Source organism: Aythya fuligula, chromosome 18, assembly GCF_009819795.1.
Source record: "Aythya fuligula isolate bAytFul2 chromosome 18, bAytFul2.pri, whole genome shotgun sequence".
NCBI classification, from domain to species: Eukaryota; Metazoa; Chordata; class Aves; order Anseriformes; family Anatidae; genus Aythya; species Aythya fuligula.
Genome location: NC_045576.1, coordinates 1,249,311 through 1,270,341, shown reverse-complemented (window position 1 = coordinate 1,270,341; position 21,031 = coordinate 1,249,311). Strand labels below are relative to the sequence as shown.

The 21,031-nt window shown below is 44.3% G+C and overlaps 1 protein-coding gene across 1 annotated transcript in view; it reads right to left on the bottom strand.

The window, feature by feature from the left end:
• The window catches only part of DNAH9 (dynein axonemal heavy chain 9), a 194,174-nt gene that overhangs the window by 80,399 nt on the left and 92,744 nt on the right, over positions 1–21,031 (bottom strand). The window contains exons 48-52 of the mRNA XM_032199711.1: positions 18,909–19,169; positions 15,165–15,590; positions 12,131–12,250; positions 3,193–3,381; positions 1,654–1,889 (exon numbers count right to left, since the gene is read on the bottom strand). Of these exons, the coding sequence (XP_032055602.1) occupies positions 1,654–1,889; positions 3,193–3,381; positions 12,131–12,250; positions 15,165–15,590; positions 18,909–19,169 (1,232 nt within the window). The remainder of the gene's footprint in view (positions 1–1,653; positions 1,890–3,192; positions 3,382–12,130; positions 12,251–15,164; positions 15,591–18,908; positions 19,170–21,031) is intronic.

Here is a 21,031-nt window from a genome sequence, read left to right as displayed (position 1 = left end):
TCCCAGGGACAAGCAGTAACAACTGCATCTTCTTTCTCAAGGGAAGAGCATGGGCAGCAGAGAACAGAAAAGGCTCAGACTGCTTTGTTTTTATCAAACACTTTGTTTTCCCCCAGAATCTACTGGTGCAGTTAACCTCACATAACAGCTAGGAAGAAGAGCAGGTTGCAGTTCCATTGTGCACAGGGTTTAAGGACATATTTAGGACAGTGTGACTATCATTTAATTCTTCCTTCCTCACAAGGAAACTGGGCTCCTCTTCACAGTGCCTAACTGCTGGTCAGGGATGCTCTGCACTGTGAAGGGCCACACACTTGTGCTCGCTCCTTTGTGGCTGCTCTGCACTTCACGCAACTTACTTCTCTGCAAAGAGAAGAGCAGGACCCTGGGCAGGCAGGGAGGGTGCTCACCAACTGCTGCTACCCCATCAAAGGAACCACTCAGCTAATTCCACTGGCTAAAACATCAGTACCTCACACAAAACCCCCCCTCTCAGAGTACCCTCTAGCTGGTATGCAGTCAGGAGGGGAAAAAGATGTTCTATGTTTGTACTGATGCCTGTAATGGCAGCATATAAATGTTATGGAGTCTATTTCTCCTGTTCCAACCTGGAGGTTTGTAGCTAGGTGTCTCCTCTGGCATCCTTACTTTTCCCCAAGCTCCTTTGAAAAACTGCAAGGTATGGTGACCTGGTTGGCCAGGAAACAGAAATTTGCTTCTATAAAACAATACATGTATATCCATTTCCAAATGTATTGTCAGCCCACATGAGAGCAAAACTAATAACTTGTTATTTTCTATGAGGAAAGCAGAATAGGCACCACTGAAAGAACTTGAGCAACCCCAAGACATTGTGAGACATCAGATCAGACTCCAATGCAGGCAGAGCCAAACATCCCCGCATCTGCATGAACCTGCAAGCACTGAGCTCTCAAGCCACTCTCACCTATTGCCAATGCCTTGTTCTGTACATAAATTTTATATATATATATATATATATATATATATATATAAAAAAGTCTCAGGGCTCATTTCCAAGCAGGAATGTAACTCTGGGTCTGTTCCTTCCAGCTGGGAGTCCTTACTAGTGGGTAGAAATCAGTGCGACTTGATATAGCAGAAAACAGTGTTCTGACCAGAGATAAGCGCCAGGAGTGGAAAAGCCTTCCCACAAACTATCTGGGCAGAACAAGGCAGAGGTGTCGTGAAGAAAACCTCCTAGCTGGTGCCAACATGGGAGTAGAGTTAGCCCATGTGGATCTCAGGGAACAGAAAGCCTCAAGCCAGTTTCACCCTCTCCCTTCTTCCAGGAGCTCCACTCATCTGCCTGGGGAAAAGAGTCAGGACACAACACAGCATGAAGGTACGGGAGGACTGTGTTACATAGAGCTCAGCCTCCAGCACGTCGCTCTTTTCGTTCTCTGTTTCAGAAGAGTTTCTATGGTAACTTGGCCAAGCACTAAACAGCCCCTCTATTTAATGAGGAATCTCTATCATTTTGGTAATGAATAAGCAGCTCATGCACAAATACATTTAAGGGTTTTCCTCAGTGTAATTGGCTCTGATGGCTGCAGTTAAACATATGCTCTTCATCAAATACGACAGGCAGATAGCCATTAAAAGATACTGTGATGAGATAAAACTGATGTTTACCCCTTCTGCCCAATTCGGATCACTCGGAGGTCTTCACCATACTTGTTTTTGATCCATTTACTACCCTGCAACTGGGGATCCACCATGAGGGGCCAGCGTTCGCAGTTCGTGAGGATGGTGGCATTTTCAGTGGACATGCGGTCAGCTGGCAGCCCCTCGTTCTGCCAAGCTGCTATGTCAGCATCATCTGTCAACATGGTCAGAGGATCTAGGGATGGAGTTACAGGGATGGGCACCTGGCAGGAAAGGAGAAGCACGTAAGTACAAGGTGGAGAGTACTGCTTGCAATATACTCCAGAGATGAGCAAACAACAATTTAAGCAAAGTTAGCCTAATTAAGAATTGAGAAGTCTTATTTATCAGTGGCTTACCATTCTACAGGGTAGTTTTGATCTAGTATTGTTGCCACTCCTGTTGTGAATGAGCATAAATTATGCATGGATCCCAAAGATTTTGCCTGCAGAGTACTGAGAGCCCCAAACGGCTGCAGCCACACTGAGCAAGATCAGACCACACTCTGCTGTGTACAAGCTCTCTGAGATGACAGCTTGGAAGAATATAATTAACACCCTCATCAGCCTGCTGTTGTGTTGCAAAATGGCATCAGCAGTTCTAGAAACACTTCTCTGACATGGGAGGCCACTTCTGGATGTGACAACCAGAAAGTTATCTGTGCCAGTCATCTGAACAGAAAGGGTCTTTAATTTTCACATGGAAATACAGGCAACTTCTGTGAAATTTCTAAGCATCAAGAGAGGCCATTTTTGGAACAACACTTCCTTTCTTAACCAAGCTTTTTTTTTTTTTTTTTTTTTTTTTTTAAGAAAGCAGGATGATTATTATTTTTTTTCTCTCACATTCTGACTTGCCGATTTTCTTGGCTTTTTGATTTGGGCATCACTGCCAGTTGTGACCTTGTTTAAAAGCCTGTTGGCATTTCACCAGGATTTATAACATCCAGTTAGGTAATGATGTGCAAAAGCTCAATCCTGCTAGAGACAGAGCACTTGCATTTACTTATGTATGAAGTACTTGGTAGAAATTAGTGAAATATTAAGCAAACCTGAAGCATGATGGTTTCCATCTGGTCAAAACAGCAAGACATGTTTGAAACCAGCTGAGAGGCATGACCAGAATGAATAGAGCTCATGTCCTACACGAAGTACCATCTGGAGTTTTTCCAAGCCTACCAAAGAGCTGGCAGTGAGCTCTGCCTGCTCCAAGCAGTCCCTTTTCCATACTATATCCCTCTTTCTTGGCTATGCCTGACTCCTGTAAAAATTGGCAACTGGGCTCCACATTTGAGATGCTGCACAGGGACTTCTCCTCTATCCATGGGAGAATGGATGGGTCAAGGAGACTTGCATGGGTCAAGGAGACCACAATGTCTTTCCCAGAGAGGAGTGAATTAAGCATGGCTATGACTTGCTTCACAGTGCAGCTTGGTAGGACCTCACTTAGGAGACCCCATATGGACAACAGAGCTTGTGGCCATATCATGCACAGTAACGACTGCTTTTCAGAGAAAGCAGGGCTTACTTTTAACTGGTGCAAATATGGCTTCCAGATTCCATCCAGGAGTTCTTGCCGGTATTTCTTGGTGAAGTATCCCAGGTAGGAGACAAAGGCTGTAATCAGTAAGACATCTCCACACAAGGTGCTCTGTTGCTGTTTGAAGTCCTTCACAACTTCAGCCCATCTCACATTCTCAGAGGCAAGTCCTCCAACCTACAATTTGGCAGGTCAAATTGATCATTATAGTTGTTCTGTAAGTAATACCTGAGGATCTGGCCACATTCATATTTTGTCCCTGACTTCAAACATCATTTCCTAAAGTTTAAAACCTGGATGTGAAATACCCAACAATTATTTTGCTAAAATCCTCCTGTTCTATGAAAGGCTGGTCCTGCTAATGAGTCTCATCTGCCTGCTCCAGACCTCCTCTAAAGTCATCGAGGGAAGATGCATTCCTTCCTCAGCAGGAATTAATACAACAATTTTTGTGGGAGCCCATCAACTGTTAATTGCCTCAGCATTACACCCTCTCTCACTCAGAGGCTCCCCTCCAACAGCCACAAACTTCAGCTATTTCACACCGTTTATTATGACCTCTGCTAGGTGGCATTTTGCCTTTACAATCACAAACCCCTTAGGTCTACATTTTCCTTTCCCTTAAGACCCCATACAGAAAACACTTGCTCAGGGACACTTTTCATGAGCGTCCAATGGAAAAGCCATCCAACTGGGGGTTTACCACTATTGAGGAAGCTATGGTATCTCCCTGCAAAATGAGGCATCTCTACATGCACAGCCAATTTCTTTGACCACTGGCATTTTTTGGGTCCCTTGTTCACCAAATCATGTGATTAGAAGAGATCCTGACCCTATTTTATATTTATTTTTTATAGACGACTTCAGCTCTAGCAATTAAGAAACACAGCCTGGAAAAAAGAATGTAATGTATCCTTCAGGTTCGCAAGCCATAAGAACCCAACAGAGTTTTAAATTGGCATTATGGATTTTGAGATCAAGAATGCTGAAGCTTATGGCCAAATTCACAATCACCCTCTTGATGTCAGGATGATCTGGAAATATGCATCTAATTTAAATATTCCACCCTAATCACATGTCTCTGCCACCAACCAGGGCCATCCAGCATTTTCTATTTTTCTTCTTTGATCTATAGTTCACACAAGCTTAGGATTCTTTTTATTTCTTGTTTTTCTTTAAAACTCCTCTAGATCTTTGTCTTTGCAAACCACCCCATGTAAAGGGGTAGTTCCCTCCTCCTAGCTCATTAATAAGATGTTAAATAGGGCCAGCTCTAACACAAATCCCTGTAAGTGTTATCACTTTGAATAACCTATTCCCCTAAATTAGTTTGTTCCTGATATGCAGAACACAGGTCCTCAGGAGGGCTGATACCACCACTATCTTTGCCTTAATAGCCACTGATGATTTATTTCTTCATGATTTAGTCTAAGGTGCCATGGATGCCAACCAGCCTCCAGGTACCTTCAGCATCTTGCAGCCAGGAATCACAGTTTAGCTATGCTTTCTGTTAAAAAGTGCATCCTTTTATGTGCTGTCTGACCTTTTCAATTGCTGAAATCTGTTCTCACAGTGGAAAAACACTGAACAATCACACCTGCTTCACCCTCTCCATACCACTCATGGTTTCAAGCCCTTGATATCCCCTCTGCTGTCTCCTTTTGAGGTTGAAGAGCTTTAAGTCTATTCAATAATTCCTCATACAGAAGCCTTTTGATTGTCCTTGCAATCTTTATCTTTACTGAATGATGTAATCTTTATCCTCCAGTTTCTTTTTATCATTACCTTCTCTGCACCATTTCCAATTCTACTACATCCTTTCAGGTATGGCAGAGGGGGTGGAGGTACAGCTGCATATTCAAGATTTATTTGGAATGGATTTATATAGCAAGATTGTGACTTTTTTTTTTTCCTGTTTTGTTCTTTTCCTAATAAATGCTAACATTCAATTTCAGCTTTGGTTTGGGGTTTGTTAATTTAATTTCTTTTTCCTCTGGGAGCACAGAGCTCACACGCTCAAAGAACTCTAACTCCATCGTTTTATTCCTGAATGATAATAACTAGCTCAGCATCACTTACAGGGCATGTAAAGTAAAAACTAATTTTTCCAACATGCATGACTTTACATTTGTGTGCTCTGCATTTCATACCTCCATCATGGGTATCGTTTTTACAATTTTTCATAGTCTTCACCTCTACTGTATTCATATTACTGAGAAACTGCAACCTGCTTAGACACCACCTCTTCCAGATCGTTTAATCATAAATGATCTGATGAACAACAAGATCTAACAGAAACCTGCAAAAATGCCCCTGGTGGCCTTCCTGCCTTAACAAATCCAACCATCTCTGAGAATCCAGTGAAAACTGCCTTCTAAGCAGTTTTCTACCCTTTGAGGAGCAGAAGGAGGGGCTACTAATTTTCTTTGTCCCATTATACTTCAGAGCCATCCATAAGGCTGCTCCAGCTGAGTTCCTCTTTCATCATCATGACTCACCATCCTGCTCACAAAGATGAGGTTTCCCCAGTGCCTTTCACTATCTCAGTGTGTGCTGGTAAACCCTTGGACTTGCCTAGTAACCCCCTAAACTTGACTAATAAGCCTAGTCTTAATACATTTCCTAAATGTATTAAAACCATATTAGTCTTCCTTGGGGCTACTTGCAGGCCAAAGCCTGAATGAGTAGATTCACTTGGTCCTTGTGAATGCTGGCCAATGATCTTTTGGTTTAGAGACAAACGTGTTATAATTCCATAATTACACAACTGCATCATGTATTACTTGATTTCATCCTATTCCTACAGTTCCCATACCAAGGCCATCCAATTATTTCAACTCTAATCATGCTTCTTCATCTGTCGGATTTTCCATTTCTATTTTCTCAGTCTTATTGTCTTACCACATGCAGCCATGTTCACTGAAATGGAGCATACAAAACCTGGAAAATATCAGGCATCAGGCAGCGTGGGATGTGCCTGCCCTGCTCCTCTTCTGTGCTGGACATTTGCTGGAATCCAGCCGAAGCTGAACACACCTCGGTCTCAGCCCACTTAACATTTCTTATGTAATCCTACTTGTTGAAAAAGAAGTAAAGCAGTACTTTTAAGGTAGAATCATAGCTAGATTATCCTTAATCTTAACTCTAGTTAACAGTGCATAGAAGTCTACTTTCTCCATCTTTCTTTTGCAGTTTTTAAAGGTGAAGTACCTCTAGATCCTTCCTCCAGTCTCCTTGAGGTAAATTCCCATGGCTCTCCATCTCTAAGAAGACTAAGTCATCATTATTTGATCTTCTAACACTTGTAGACTCTCTATATACTCCTAATTATTTTCTTGAGGTGATTTTTTACCTATTCATATCCTGGCCATCTTCATTAAGTCTCGGTCCTTGCTTAGATTACACCCTACTGCCAGTTTTAATCTCTTTAAGAAATCCCAGGTGTCTTCTTTATCAGATCCTAGAAATTATTTGAATTCTCTTCATCTCATTTGATGACCTTTTGCTCTTTAGTAATGAGGAACAGTGAACAATCATTCCCTATTCTAATTCTCCATACTATTCATGATTTTATTGGCTTCTGTCACATCCATCACTACACGGTCTCTTTTCCAAAATGAAGAGTCCTAATCTATTTCCTCTCTTTGAATATGGAAGCAGATACATACATCACTGTACCTTCTCTAGGTTACCTACTGTGTTCTGATGGGTTAACCTAATTGTGTTCAGCATGCCAGATGGAGGTACACCACAGATTTGGACTGATAGAATAATTATTTAACTTTAGCTTCCCAATTTTTCCTACCAATTTCTAACACTCAGTCTGCCTTGCTGCCTCCAGACATGTACTGCACTGCTGTTTCTGAGAACTCTCTGCAAGAACTCCAAGAGCTCTTATGTGAGTGATAATAGTGCAATTAAGACCTATCAATGTAAATGCATGATTAGGGTTCATTTTCCCTGCATGCAATACTTTGCATTTGTCATCACCAAATTTCATCTGCCACATTAGCATGTATCAAATTACAAACACCACCAGCAGCCATCCTCCATTTTCTTATCCATAGATCCCTAGACATTCCCTCGTCCCTGTCCCTTGGATCCTGGAGCATCTTCCCTAGGTCATCTACAGTTCACAAAATGCAAAACTCAAATTAAGGCACTTTGGAAGTTCAGCTTGTCTTGTCTTCACCTGCTTCATTTTTCAATCCAAAGCAACTACTACCTGTGTTTAGTTAGCTGTATTCTTCATGAAGACTCAAATATGTTTTTTTCAAAGTCTGGGAGCTTAATTCCTGCCCAGTTACATAGTGATAAATCTAGGATTTCAAATAAATGGCACATTAGTAAGGGTTGTCGGGATCTATTCCAAGATCAGAGCCAGAGATGAGACAAAAGAAGGAATGCATTGTACAACAGTAAGCTGGGATGTTCCTTATATACACTGCAAAATTGATCCATTTTTGACAGCTGGAGTAGCAAGCTGTGCTTTCTAACCAGGTCTTTAAAAACAGTTAGTGGCATTGGCATCAACATAACTTGTTCATCTGCATTTGGAGCTGTGTTCAGTGCTCCCTGGCTACAATCCCTGCTAGCAGCTCCTCACAGAGCAGCTCCATCCTGTAACCAGAAAAGGTGCCCAGCACTTCAAGGAGCCCCAGGGAGTCTCTGCGGGAAGCACTGCCCTGGTGGTTCCCACACCAAGAGGGCTGTAAAGTCTTTCTATCTCTTCAAGCTTTTCTCTGGCTCAATTGTGTTGGGTAAAGAGGGCTGGGAAGGAGGAAGCACAGAGAGATCATTTATGGGCCTTAGCTGCAGCATTAGGAGAGCATCACTCACACCTCTTTCCAAATCTTTGCATTTGGAGACATTGCAGCAGCACACACTGAACAGGACAAATATCTGGTTTTGTTTTGTTTTGTTTGCTGTTGCATTCTTTTTTAGGCTATACCTTCATTGGAGCAACAAGAGACTCTTCGTGGTGGGGTATGACTGTGTGTGCGTGTATTCATCTTCTGGCATGCCATAAACAAAACTATAATGCAAACAATCTAATCCCAGCCCATCTTTCTGTGCTTTATAAAAGCCCGGGATTGACAGTGGCTACTCCAGATTCTTCGTCTCTTATCACCATTTGTGACTGTCAGAGTGAAAAAATTACCCAGCACTGTGAGACTGATGTTTGCCAGCTAGAGACCAACAGTAAACATGCTGTTTTCTCCAGCAGAACCATGGGCACTGGCCAGCACTCATCTTCCTCAGCACTGCAAAGACTGCCACTCATGTGATGCTCCAGTTTTATATGATCCTAGAGGCAGAAATAGAGATTTGCTTCCACCTGGCTCTGTTTTTTCGCTAATGATGAAAGGAAAAGAGAGTTTCAACCTGATGCTGGGGGAAGGAGAGCACACTCTGGCACCAGCTGGGGGTGGAAGACAATGACATTAGCAAACTATGGAGAAAATGAAGTTTAGCTCATCGCAGTTATGCATGCAGCTTGACAAAGGTCTCCATGCTTCCAAATGCAGAGCAAAACCACTTTCCAAGTCCATTTCCCCAAGCATCACCCCTGTGAGCACAGGAGGACGTGACAAATTGTGGTCCCCGCCACAGCAATGTACCGCACTTGAACAGAAGCCCAAATTCAATCTAAATGAAAATGGCTTAGAAACGTCAGCAGGGACTAGAAGGGCTGAAAAATAACAATCACATTTAAAAGTAGAAAGCCTAAATTCCAGCAATGTTCTCTATCTACCCCCAAATCAAAATATCCTCATCTACCCTGATGCACAGATCAAGCCCCACACTAATGAATCCTCATTTTTCCTTTCACTGTTTCGTTTGCTTCTCTGGAAGTATCCTCAATGAAAGACTTGAAACCCAATCACCTAAACAGTCTTGTTTGGTAAATAAGAGACTGAAAGAACCACGGGAATGATCAGTGTCACTTCCTGGTGACCAGATCGGGCTATATGGTGGTTTTACCCATTCACACAACAACAAAGAGGAACGGGATGGAAAAAGAAGTTTGTGCTTAACTGTTTCCTAATTGATTGAACAATTTCAAGATCTTGAAGTTTGCAATTGCAGGTTTCCCAAAGCCTTGACAGCAAAAGGATTCCTCCCAAAACCAGCCACCAGAGCAACCAGAGCCTTTCAAGGGGAAAGAAAAAGGAAGGATTTGATGACACATTTTTAAACTGTTATGTGAAATAAATCATCAAACCTGTACCTGAAGAATGACAGCCATGCCCAGTTATTTGCCAATGAAGGACAGAGTCCAGCACCAGCAAAGCACTTGTACAAGCTCTGCTTTTATGCAGGTGCTGACCCTGAGCCTGTGAGCAGTCCCAGTTAATTAGTGAGGTAACGAACACACTCAAAGGCAAATATATTCCTACAGCTGTAGCTTCACTGAGACTATACTACCCATGCTACAAACCCCATGCTATCAGACCAGGGACAGACACGTACATCATAGCAAAAACCTCAACTGCAGCCACAGAAAGGTTGTCTAAAATTTATTCCAATGTCTTATCTTGATTTCAGATCAAAAGCTTTCTTTTAAAGGAACTTATGAAACCTTAAAAATCACTGAGCAACATACAGTACAAGTGACAACCTATCGTGTTAAAATATTTGCTCATTTTGTTTTTTCAAGGACAATTTTACTAATATAGCTAAAGCCTCAAAAAGAAACACGCAGTTTTTCCTCATCAAAATACCACAGTTGCACCTCAATGAAGACTTGCATTTTAAGCCAAAAATTCACATGCTAAGCATGCACCTTTATGAAATCAGGCTCTGTTTGATACAGTGGTACTAATCAAGGTGAAACTAAGCTGTATTCAGTGTAAAACATACACACATATACATATATATTTATGTGAAAAGAACTGAAACCACCATTTCTGTTTCTTTTTCACAAAACATTTTCTTCTTGTACTTTGTGTTTACCAACCCCTACATGACTCAGAGCCACAATCTACCTCTGCATCACATTAAACAGGATTTTGTTAGGCTGTGGAAAGACACAGGGAAATACTCATCCTGCAAAATGCCCCCAGAAATACACGCGTCTTTTTCAAATAGAAAAGCTACTTTCCTGTTTTAATTAAAGGTTCTGGAAGCATTCAGTGCGATTTAACCTGAAGAACATGAAAGCATAAAACTCCTTCTATGGTTGCATAAAAGAGATCTAAATCAGTGTAGGAAGGGACTTACCTGCTGTTTGTCTTTGACCCTTTATATCTGAGTACATCTTAGTCCTGACTATTAGTCTGCAAAGCAGCCAGTTGTGCTACAGCAGTGCTGCAATCCCACTTTCCAACAAGGCACACGGAGATTAAAGACAAAAGTATTTTTTTTCTTATTTTGTTATTTTGTTTTTTAAAGTTTCCCAGTATCAGAGCATGCAGGAAGGTGAGTGTGTGCAGTTTCCTGGTAGCATTTGATGCCCCACTAAATGCAGTATTTTTCATGTGCCCACAAAAAAAACACCCAAAATCTAAACAGCTCTGAAAATCTAGGCTAAAGCAATTTGCTGAAGGTCACTTAGGAAGGTCTGAGAGCAGGAAATGGAGGACTGAGCACAGCTCTCCATGTCCAAGGCAATAAGCTTAAACCATTTGTCTATCTTTTCTTCTTATCGCTGCATGCTGTGTCGGGACAGATGACTACAAGTTACAGCCTAGCACAGCCACAATCTGGTAAAACAAGCAGAGAAATCTGCATCCAGCAACGCTTCTAGAAATACCTTTGTCTTCTAAACTGCCACCAGCCCAACCAGCAGAGGCAGCTTCTACAAGAGAGACTAAGAGCAACTTCCACCTTCCATCCCTGACCACATGCTGACCAGGCAGGATGCTCTCCTGAAGGTGCAGGTGTAGTCTTGCAAGAGTGGTTTCAACGTAACATCTGCCCTGCTCCTGGGAGAAAGGACAAGCCCAGCATCAGCTACAAAGGCCAGGCAACACAGCTTCCAGGATGGGGCCATGCATGGCAGGGACTCTGCCCACACCCCAGGCTCCGAGATGCGTGGCAGCTGTGCGCAGGCCGCACATCACGCCAGGCAGGTGCCTCACGTGCCAGCTGCCACTGCAGGGAGGAATTGCACCAAGTGAGGCTGTACTCACAGCAGTGCCTGCCTACCTGCAGCTTCGCTGTAGATCGGGTGAGTCAGATGTTTTAAAAGCATTAAAAGCATGGTGCCCTCCACTGAGATAATGTCAGCGGTGCCTTTGTGTGCCAGTTCTGGGCTTGAGTTGGCAGAGCCAGCTGCTCAAAGCAGCTCCAGCCCCTCCGCCCCCCGTACTGTTTCCCACCACCCCATTTCATTGCACATGGGAGAGTTGGCTTGCTCCAAATGGCTGCTGGGGAAGCCAAAATACAAAGCACTATGGGCAGTTGCAGCAGCCATTCTCTCTTATCTGTGAAACAGTGACAAGGGCATTGCCCCAGCAGAAGACCAGGAGGCTGCGTGTTCTGAAGATACAACAGGCTGTGATGCACCCCGATGGACTGATAACGGAGACATGCATCTTTTTCAGAGCTTTTCACTTTTTGCTTTTTGTCACTTTAAAACCTGCAAAGCTACTTGTATACCAGCTTTGTCTTTATTATACGATCTTCTGGTCATATAGTTTTGGTCCCATCAGTATTTGATCATGCAATTAAATAACAGAAAGCAGATGAGAGCTGTGAAGAGAGCATAGCCAGCCTCTTTAAACACATGCAGTGCCTACCCCGATGTATGAAAACAGCCAAAGCAAAATCATTTTCATTACTAAAAACTTGCTGCTCTGCAGGAAATGTAATATATTCCATAAAAATTAGAGGATGTAATGTACTGTGCACATGGCTGGCATCTAAGCAGCACCTGACACCTCCCATTCATGCCATTACCATTCCATCTGCTGACACTCACCAGCCGATTTGCAAGGGTGATGGTACATGCAGTAGCTTCAGCTTCTTGCTGACATTTGAGTTTGTCTGAAGTGGCCTTCTCAAACTTGGCTGTGAGCTTTCCCAGGTTCTCATTGAGGCGCTGCATAGGAGGAAAAGGAGAAAACAACAGCACAGTTTTAAGGAAACCCCTTCTCAAGACCCAATTCAACCTGAAGGCAAGATGAGCCAAGCTCCACAATGCTGCATGCTATATGGCACCTGGGATGAAGCTCAGAGCAGCAACATGCTGAGCAATTTCACGTGCTTGTAGCCCACCTCATCTGCAGGGAACAGAAACAAAGAACACAAAAAGGCAGTTTATCTGGGGCTCTGCCCTGATGTGAATTTGAACTGGGAAAGATAGGCCAAGCGGTCCTGATAACCAAGTACCGATGGCCAACACTACAGATGAGAAACAAGTAGGCCAGCTAAGAAAACAGTTGTGTTTCCTGATGCTTCAGCCACCTTGGTCTCAGTCCAAGGCTCTGCTGATTCCTCAAGCTGTTGCTTAAAACCCCAAGGGGCTCTTTGAATAACTTAACTAGAGATATGCTGGAGCCACCTCCAAGCTGCACTTCCTGCACACTGTTTTGCTCTTCCAGAGGAACCCAAGCTGGGTCACAGCATTAGGTGGGACCTTCACACATGCAGGTGAGCTGCAAAGGGCTTCAGGGCTGGGATGGGGCAGAAAGAGCCCAAACCACCCATGCTAGCAAAAGAGAGACTATTGCTTGGACAGACCTGCTTACACTTTGGTCTTAAACAAGTCAACAGCTCCCACAAGTACTTGGAGCATTCCACTTTTGATAAGAGAAATAGAAGTAATAATTGATCTTATCTATAGCCAGTGCAAACTGTTTTAGGCTAACTGTCTGTAAATCACTTTAACACTGTCCAAGCTATGTACTAGAAACAAACTTGAAAATGAAAAGGATTATATTAGGGATATCTGCAGCTCTCCTGTATCTTGAAAAACACAAAACAGTCTTCTCAAACTGCCTTGGAATTCATAACACAAAATGTTTGTATCTTGGCATTCATATGAATATATGTGCATACTTTTATATATATATTCGAATATATATATATATATATATATAAAATCTATATAAAACCCCATTAAAGATGTATGATCTGATAAAGAGCAGAACCCACCTGCAGTACCCCAGCCTAGTACACACTGATATATCAGTGATATATCTGATATATTTCACACCACAGCTGCCAGCATGCATCTTGCTCCTGCACTCCCCCTCCCCAGATTCATACCAACCTTATTTCCCAAGCAAACAAAGGAGAGAGGAAGGTACTTAGTGTTTTGGATGATCAGAATAGTTTCATTTAATACTAAAGGTGGGTATATTGGCACCTCCGTGTCTCTTTCTAAGCAGGTATGAATCATCATCACGTCAGTGAAGCTACCCAAGATATCCCAGCTTGATATTCAAGCTTATACCTCCATATCCACCCCCACGCAATGAGCAGATTTTGCCCATCTGCAAATGCGGGATAACTCACCTAAAAGAGTCAGCTTTGCAAGTATGTGCCAGTGGAGTACCACCAAATCCCCTTAGATTGCCATTCTTTTCTTTTCTTTTTTTTTTTTTTTTTTTTTAACCAAAATCCTACTTCTTTAAAGGGAAAAAAAAAAAAAAAAAAAAAAGAAGGAAAAAAAAAAAGCCCAGGTATTAAAAGCTTTGGAAATAAACAACATAATGGGATGTCATTGGTTCCCCAGCATCGTATTTCACATCTGAGATGGGAAGATGAGAGTCTAAAGACCTCTAAATCCATCCCTGCTCAGGTGCTGCACATGCCCTTCTTTATCTGCAGCATGAAGAGACTACCAGAGAGCTCTGTAGATTTTAAAAAATATTTTTAATTAAAAGGGCAGTAAACATTTAAAGAATAAGCAGCCCTAGGAGGTATTAAGAAAGTCAGCTATATTCTAACATGAAGATGTGCTAGGAGAAGAGGTGCATATTCAGTGAGCTTTGAGGGACTGTGTTGCCCCTGCCAGAGGGACATTGCAAGGTCACGTAACTTACTGTAAGACACGAAGCTGGCAGCCGTGCCACGTCAGACAGCTGATAACAAACTTTTGTTTCAAAAGGGGATTCTGCATGACCTGTGGTGCCAGTATGAAAGCACAGCCCCAGAGGATCCATCCATGACCAAGAGGGATCCCAGACCCATGGCACCCTAAGAAGTCACATTCTGGAGCACAAGTGAGGGCTGCTCGTGGCAGAAGGGAGCTGGAGAGCAGCAGGTCATGGAAAGATGCTGCTCTGCTGCCCAAGAGACAGGTTAGCAGGATGCCCTCGTGCTGGTTTCCACACTTTGCTATTGGTAGATATAGAACAGGGGGAGAAAAGGAGTATGGTTTTGAACATCTGATGTGGGAATGGATGGAGACTATTCTCCACAGAAATTCACTTTTAATCATGCAGTAATTTAATCTATTCAGATTCTTTTTTTTTTTTTTTCCTTAAGTAGCAAAAATCTAAGTAAGAATAATACAAAGATATGCTGACAGAGAGCCATGCCGTGACAAATTATTAGACTCTACTGGAGCAGTCGTCATCCTGCAGAACGTGCCCGTCACCAGGAACTGTGCTGCCATGGGAGCCAGCCTCCAGTTCCTGTTTTTCTGCCCCTGTGCATCACACAGGGAACACATACTGGTTTGAGATAACGAGTTTTCTGAGGGCTCACAATTAGAGGCAAATTACATTTTAAAAATTAGGTAGGAATAATAAGAATTAATATCTAGCCTTTTCTGTTAGGGTACAAGCATGATTGGAGCAAAACAGATGAAACACAGAAAGTAGCAATAAAAGGAAGGTAAAAGACCTAAAATCTACCAAATCTTTGGATCTACCCTTTTAAAAATACATGAGTGTGGAGAAGCAGCTTTCTCCAAAGCAAAGGATTTCTCCCCAGAGCAGTGACTTGCATGCGTCCCACTAAGGGGTGAGCCCATCCCACAGCTTGCCTTGCTTTTCCAAACTTACGGCAATTTTGGCCTTGATGCTGGCCAGCTTGTCCTGGGCAGCCGCCAGCTCCGCGTTGGCTTTGCTCAAAGCCTGCCGCTTCGGCTCCACTTCACAGTACACTTCATGAAAGCGTACGATGTTCACCACCCAAGAGCAGAGGCCAGCTGCAGCATAGGACTTGGTGGTCACAAATTCGGGTTTAAACTTAGGATCTTGTAAATAGGGCTGGAGGGCTTTGAGGCAGTTCTCATGGATGTTCTCCTTGTCGAACTTGATCAAAGAGTCCAGGAACCCATCCACCCTGGCCATGGCAGCTTTTGCTGCCTTCCAGCTCCTGTCCTTGGGAATCTTTCCTCCTGGGGCCATCAGCACCATCACAGCAGCCGTGACATTGCTGACAGCCGGAGGTGGTGACCCGAAGGACCTCAGCTCTGTCAGATTCTTCTGAAAAGGGAAAACAAGGTTTTTAGACAAAAATGAATGGGATTTCTTTTTGTTTCGCTGCTAATAGAGTCAGGCTCCCAAGCTATTGATCTGATAGACTGGGTTTTGCTTGGCATTAACACTAATGTCTCTAAATCACCACCGTGCATGTTTATAACATGTGCTTGTCTCCCACATCCAGCTCTTAGTATCTCACCCAACACAAGCACAGCACAGTTTTCCTCCAGAAATTCCCAACCTTTGCCTGGGTCCTGCCCCTCTGCCCAGAGCAACTCAGCCAGGGCTCTAGAGAAAGGAGTTTTATGCACTCTCAGTAGAGTGGGATCAGGAAAAGAAAAACCTTTCCAAATAACCTCTACATAACAGCCTCCAGCCCCTCCAAAACTGCCTCACAGAGCTTCCCCTTGGGCTCAGCTACTCCCAATGCCAGAGACACCCATGCGCTCAGTTTGCGTGCATCCATCATCATATGCATTATGTTTGCATGGATCCACTGGATCCATCATCCAGCCTGAATTTAGGCCCTTTAACCAAGAGCCTTCACCAGGACAGCAGTCAGTGCTGTGAACAGGCAGTGCGCCCGAAGAGAGAGCTGTTTGTCTCTCAGATAGGATCGGTTGATCCCTGGGGCACACTTGTGCTGTCAACACAGGTGGTTTTACCAAGACCCTAACGTCAAGCAGGGCAGATCTTAACCTAAGCATAAAACTCAGCTGATACTTAAAATCCTCTCTGTGCATACACAAGTTAAATTTTCTGTAGGAAAAAGCAGTACAGGTAAATCAGCTGCTCTCAGACGCCATGCTATATTGAAACAAGGATAATGGCTGTGTCAACACCAGTTTAGGAAATATCTATCCATGAACTTCTGTAGTCCCTATTTCTACCACTCAATAGCTTTTACTCCGTATTCTCTGTTCTGTATTTTCTGAAGTTCATCAGCTTCACTCTGAAACAAGTTTGGTTTCTTTGAGCATTCATTTTTGGGATAAAGGTGTCTGCTAGGAAGCTGTTACCAAATGTGGTCTTTGCTTGCTGTTAGCTTTTGTTAATAATCAAGCTGATAGAGACAGACCCCTGGGAGCCATGTACATTTGCAGTATAAAATGTCCGTAATTAACATGCTCAGTGACATGGAGCTGACTGTGAGCAGAGAGGAGCACATCTGAAAGCCCTTCTCCATCCCATCCCCTGCCCAGTTTGGCCAGGACCAGGGCCACAATGGGTTGTGCTGCTTGGGGTAGCTGGGAGGGCTCTGACATCAGCCCTTGGTTCAACAACCTGTAGCTCACTGTAAGTGGGATGCTGTACTGGTACCGCTCCTTTTTCACTAAGAAGTGAGTGCTCTGTCACAGGACAATTCAATAAATTGCTCTGAATTATTCTTCCACACATTGGAGCATCTCTGGGATAGGAACCAGACCTAGTCTGTGAGGATGCTTGCACTTAGTGCTGCCTGCTTCAGAAACACCAACTGCTGTGGCATCCCTGAATGCCTCTGGATCATCTCAGGGGATATTCCTTGAAGGCAACAGTGCAGGAGGGTCACTGCTTTAGATACCGTCACTCTCTTTGACTCATTGTCTCCTGTGCAGAAACCGTACAGTGCTGGCCAAGCAGCATGGGCTGCCCACCTGCCTCTGCAGGACAGCTGCTACCTCCTCTTGGAGAACTGCTCCATGCCAAACACTTACCCACAGCAGGGGAAGGCAGTCCCCAAGTTGGTGTGCTGTGATTTCCCCCCTCAAAAGGAGAACGAGATGCCAAAATGCCAGATCTGTGGAGTCCCATGTCCTGCATTCTAGGGCCCAGGGGATGTGGATACTGAGAAAGAGCCGAGGCACCTTCATGGGGGAGCAAACAGCACTCCAAGAAATAAAAGGGCATTTTTGTCTCTAAAACCTGTTTTCCCAAGTTTTCTAACATAGTATATCTGGGTCTGCATTTTTGACTTTTGGATTACTGTTCAAATAAGATGGTTTAGATAATTAGGGAGAAACTATACATACACACATGAATATTGATGATTATTCACGTCAGCAAGCAGGTCAAGCTCTTTGATGCATCTCAGATCAGCAGGTAAAGGAGTTCATGTCTTCCAATGCCCTGCTAACACTGCTTTACAGGTCTCTAGAAAAATCCCAGCATCTCCCTAATCTGTGCCTAATGAGATATTCTACAGCTCCAACATGAAACCAAGACTAATGAGGAGGCAAACATTTTCCCTTTGTACAGTCTTTTCCCTTCCAGGAATGAGAGCCAAAACAACACATCTTCGCTGCAAAGCCACGTCTTTTTTGAAAGGTAATCACTTTGAAAACACACTCCTAATGACTTCCTTTCTTCTCCTCCAAAAAGGCTATGACTGAGCCATGATTTGAGGCATGATTGAGACATTATGATCTGATTTTTACATGGTGCATGGCCACTTTTCTGCCTTGTGTGCAGTGGGAGTTTGCTGCTCTAGATGCTGTGCACACTGCAGACAGAAGACAAATGGCAGAGACGTGTCTCTGGGGCACATTTCATGGTAGGGCTACAAACAGGCATTCCTGGAGCACTCTTGAAGTAAAAAACATTCCAAGGTACCAAAAGCCTTCCTTAAATCACTGGCTTTGGGACCGCTCTGAGTGCAGGGGACTACCTCCTGGTTACTGATATCCCCAAGGGCTTCTTCCCTTGGAGTGGTTTAAGAAGCATTTGGACTGTGCACTTAGTCACATGCTCTGAATTTTTGGGTAGACCTGTGTGGTGCCAGGAGCTGGACCCAATGATCCTTGTAGGTCCCTTCCAATGCCAATAGTAGACATACTATGATTCTGTGGTCTTGCCTGCAGCAACGTCTGGCTCTACCAAGAGATTGCCTGCCCAGGACAGTGTGCTGCCCTGCCCAGAGGCACTGTTGAATACCACAACACATCTCAGCACCTCGGTGCTGGACATACCCAAACAGGGAATGAATGAGACTTCACTGCCAGCACTTCTTGTACCAAGCAAGATCAGCATTGTGGTTGTCAGCTCCCGCTGTGCACTTGCATAGAAATACCCAGAGTGAACAGTGCTGATGCTCTCTCTTGCACCAAAACAAAACATCACAGACAACAACACCAGGCCTGCTCACCCACCAGCAGACAGACGTGTTAGGTACATGCAGGCTGTCCTGGTGATGCACGGTTTTGCAAACTTCAGCACTGCTGGTCCTGGCACCTCCGCCCTGACCAATGTGATGCCCCAAAACTTGAGCCAGAGGATGGCAGCGACAGCCCCCACTGCAGAGGGGAAGGAGGAACTGGCTTTCCATGTGAGCCTTTGCCCTACCTTGTTGAGGGTGTTCAGAGCGGCCTGGGCAGCCTCCAGGGCAGGCTCAGCTTTGGCCAGGTCCTCTTCACAGTCCTTCTGTTTCTGCTCAACCTCTTGGGTGATGAGCGCCACTTTCTGCTCCTCCTCATCAGCAACTGCCTTCTCCCTGCTCACTTTCTCCGTCTCCATGCCCACCACATGGATCAGCTTGTCAGCATCATCATTCTTCTGCTTCAGCTCCGCTTCTTGGGCTGCCAACTTGGCCTTCAGGTCATCCACCTGGAGAAAAGAAACGTGTGTACACAAATGCTCAAAATCGTGCTCCCCACCCTGCTCAGCAGCATGGGCTCACACTCAAGTGGGGCTGAGCAGCACAGAGGGCCCATTTATAAAGCGAGCAATGCCCTGGGCACACAGAAAAGCCGTGTTTCTAGCCATCAGCAGGACACTGCAATTCTCCTTTGCTCCAGGTTGCTCAGGTAAGGGGCACTGAGAACGTGCATGGTGCACACACTGCAGCAGCCTGCAAGCAGCAAGGAACCCAGTAAGAAAGAAAGCAGCACCAGCAGGATGAGCTGCTAAGGGATGCTGACTCAGACCAGCTTGTTGCCTCTGCTTGGGAACAGGACAAAGGTACAAGGGCAAAGCAAGCACCGCTTTTAGCAGGATCCACTGAGGAAAATGGAAGACTTCAGGTTAGGTGTTCCTGGAATTATTTTTGCACAACACAGGAGCTCCACTAGATACTTGCAGCAAGCTGCTCTTGTTAACAAGCCAAACACAGACAATTTTCACCCATCTTTCAACACAAGATCTGATGTTACATTGCATACCCCATAGAGGAGGCATTCCTTTGCGATGTTTTGCAATGAGACAATACATGCTACAATCCATCCACGTTTTCTTTTCTCAACCTCGACACCAGTGAACAGAGCAAGCAGTGTTTGCTGTGTGCTGGGTTTGAGGAGCCATGCACCAGGAGCCAGTGCTCCCCGAGCCCCCTGCTCACTCCACGTGCACCCTGCCCCACACTCACCGAGTGGCTGCTCATACCCTGCAGGGCAGCTGCCCCCTCCAGAGATGGCTGAAGTGCCACACAGTGGGGATGCTCACACTGGCTCTCATTTAAGAACAGAAGCTTTATCTCTAAAACCAACTGTTTTCTCTCCAAATTTTGACTGTTTCAATAATTTTACAAAGCCTCTGTGCAGACTGCGGAGTCTTTCACTGTCCTGTGGTTGAGCTCATAAAGGATTGTTTATAGCTTTTGGGTACATCTTTACCATGTAAAAGCACTACAAGGAAAGTCAGACGTTTGCTTTTGTTGATAATTCTGTTTTTATATAAGACGTGAGAGAACAATTCGACAGCCACATAAACTGAGGCTATTGATGTTCATCATCAGTTTCGAGTGGAAAGCGGTTTCTTTGGAATCTCATTGTGCTCCTGCACTGCATACTGCATTTCCATCTCCTGCTGCCCAGTGCTACAACGCTGTTTTAACCAGCACAAAGACACGCCTGTAAATCCAAATGGCTCCAGGCTCACAGGAGCATGTAATCCCTTCAGTCAGCAAACAGAGAGCAACCTCTTGTGCAGCTCTAAGTCTTCTGAGATTGCAGGAAATTGAAGTGGGAGGCTTTGCTGATTGTAGATCTGGCTTGTGACCTTCTGCCCCAAATCAGTTATCATGTGCGGAATGCACATACGAATGGCAGCTCTATGGGTTTACACGACCAGGACAAGACAAACAAGGGATTAAAACCCACTAGCTCCCAACAGCTCTACAAAAGGAACAGATGTAAACTCAGTCCCCAGCACAGCCTGTGAGAACAGTCTGACAAAACCCGCTTTCAGCCAAGCACATATTGTTGGGATTAAAAAAGAGCAGGAAATTCAGTTAGGGCTCTGCCTGAAAGAAATCCTAATGTCTGGACGCACAGAAGTGTGTGCTACAGAGAAGGCATCCGCCCTGCTGGTTTGGGTTACATGTTAAATTCCCAGCAGAACAGTTCTGGTTGGAGCTGTGACATTAACCTGGGGCTCTGCTGAACCATTAGAGCTCACCACATCTAGGGGACGTTTGGTGACCTGAAGCCTTCCTTACCTACAGCAACATAAGTGAATGTGTTAAGTAAATC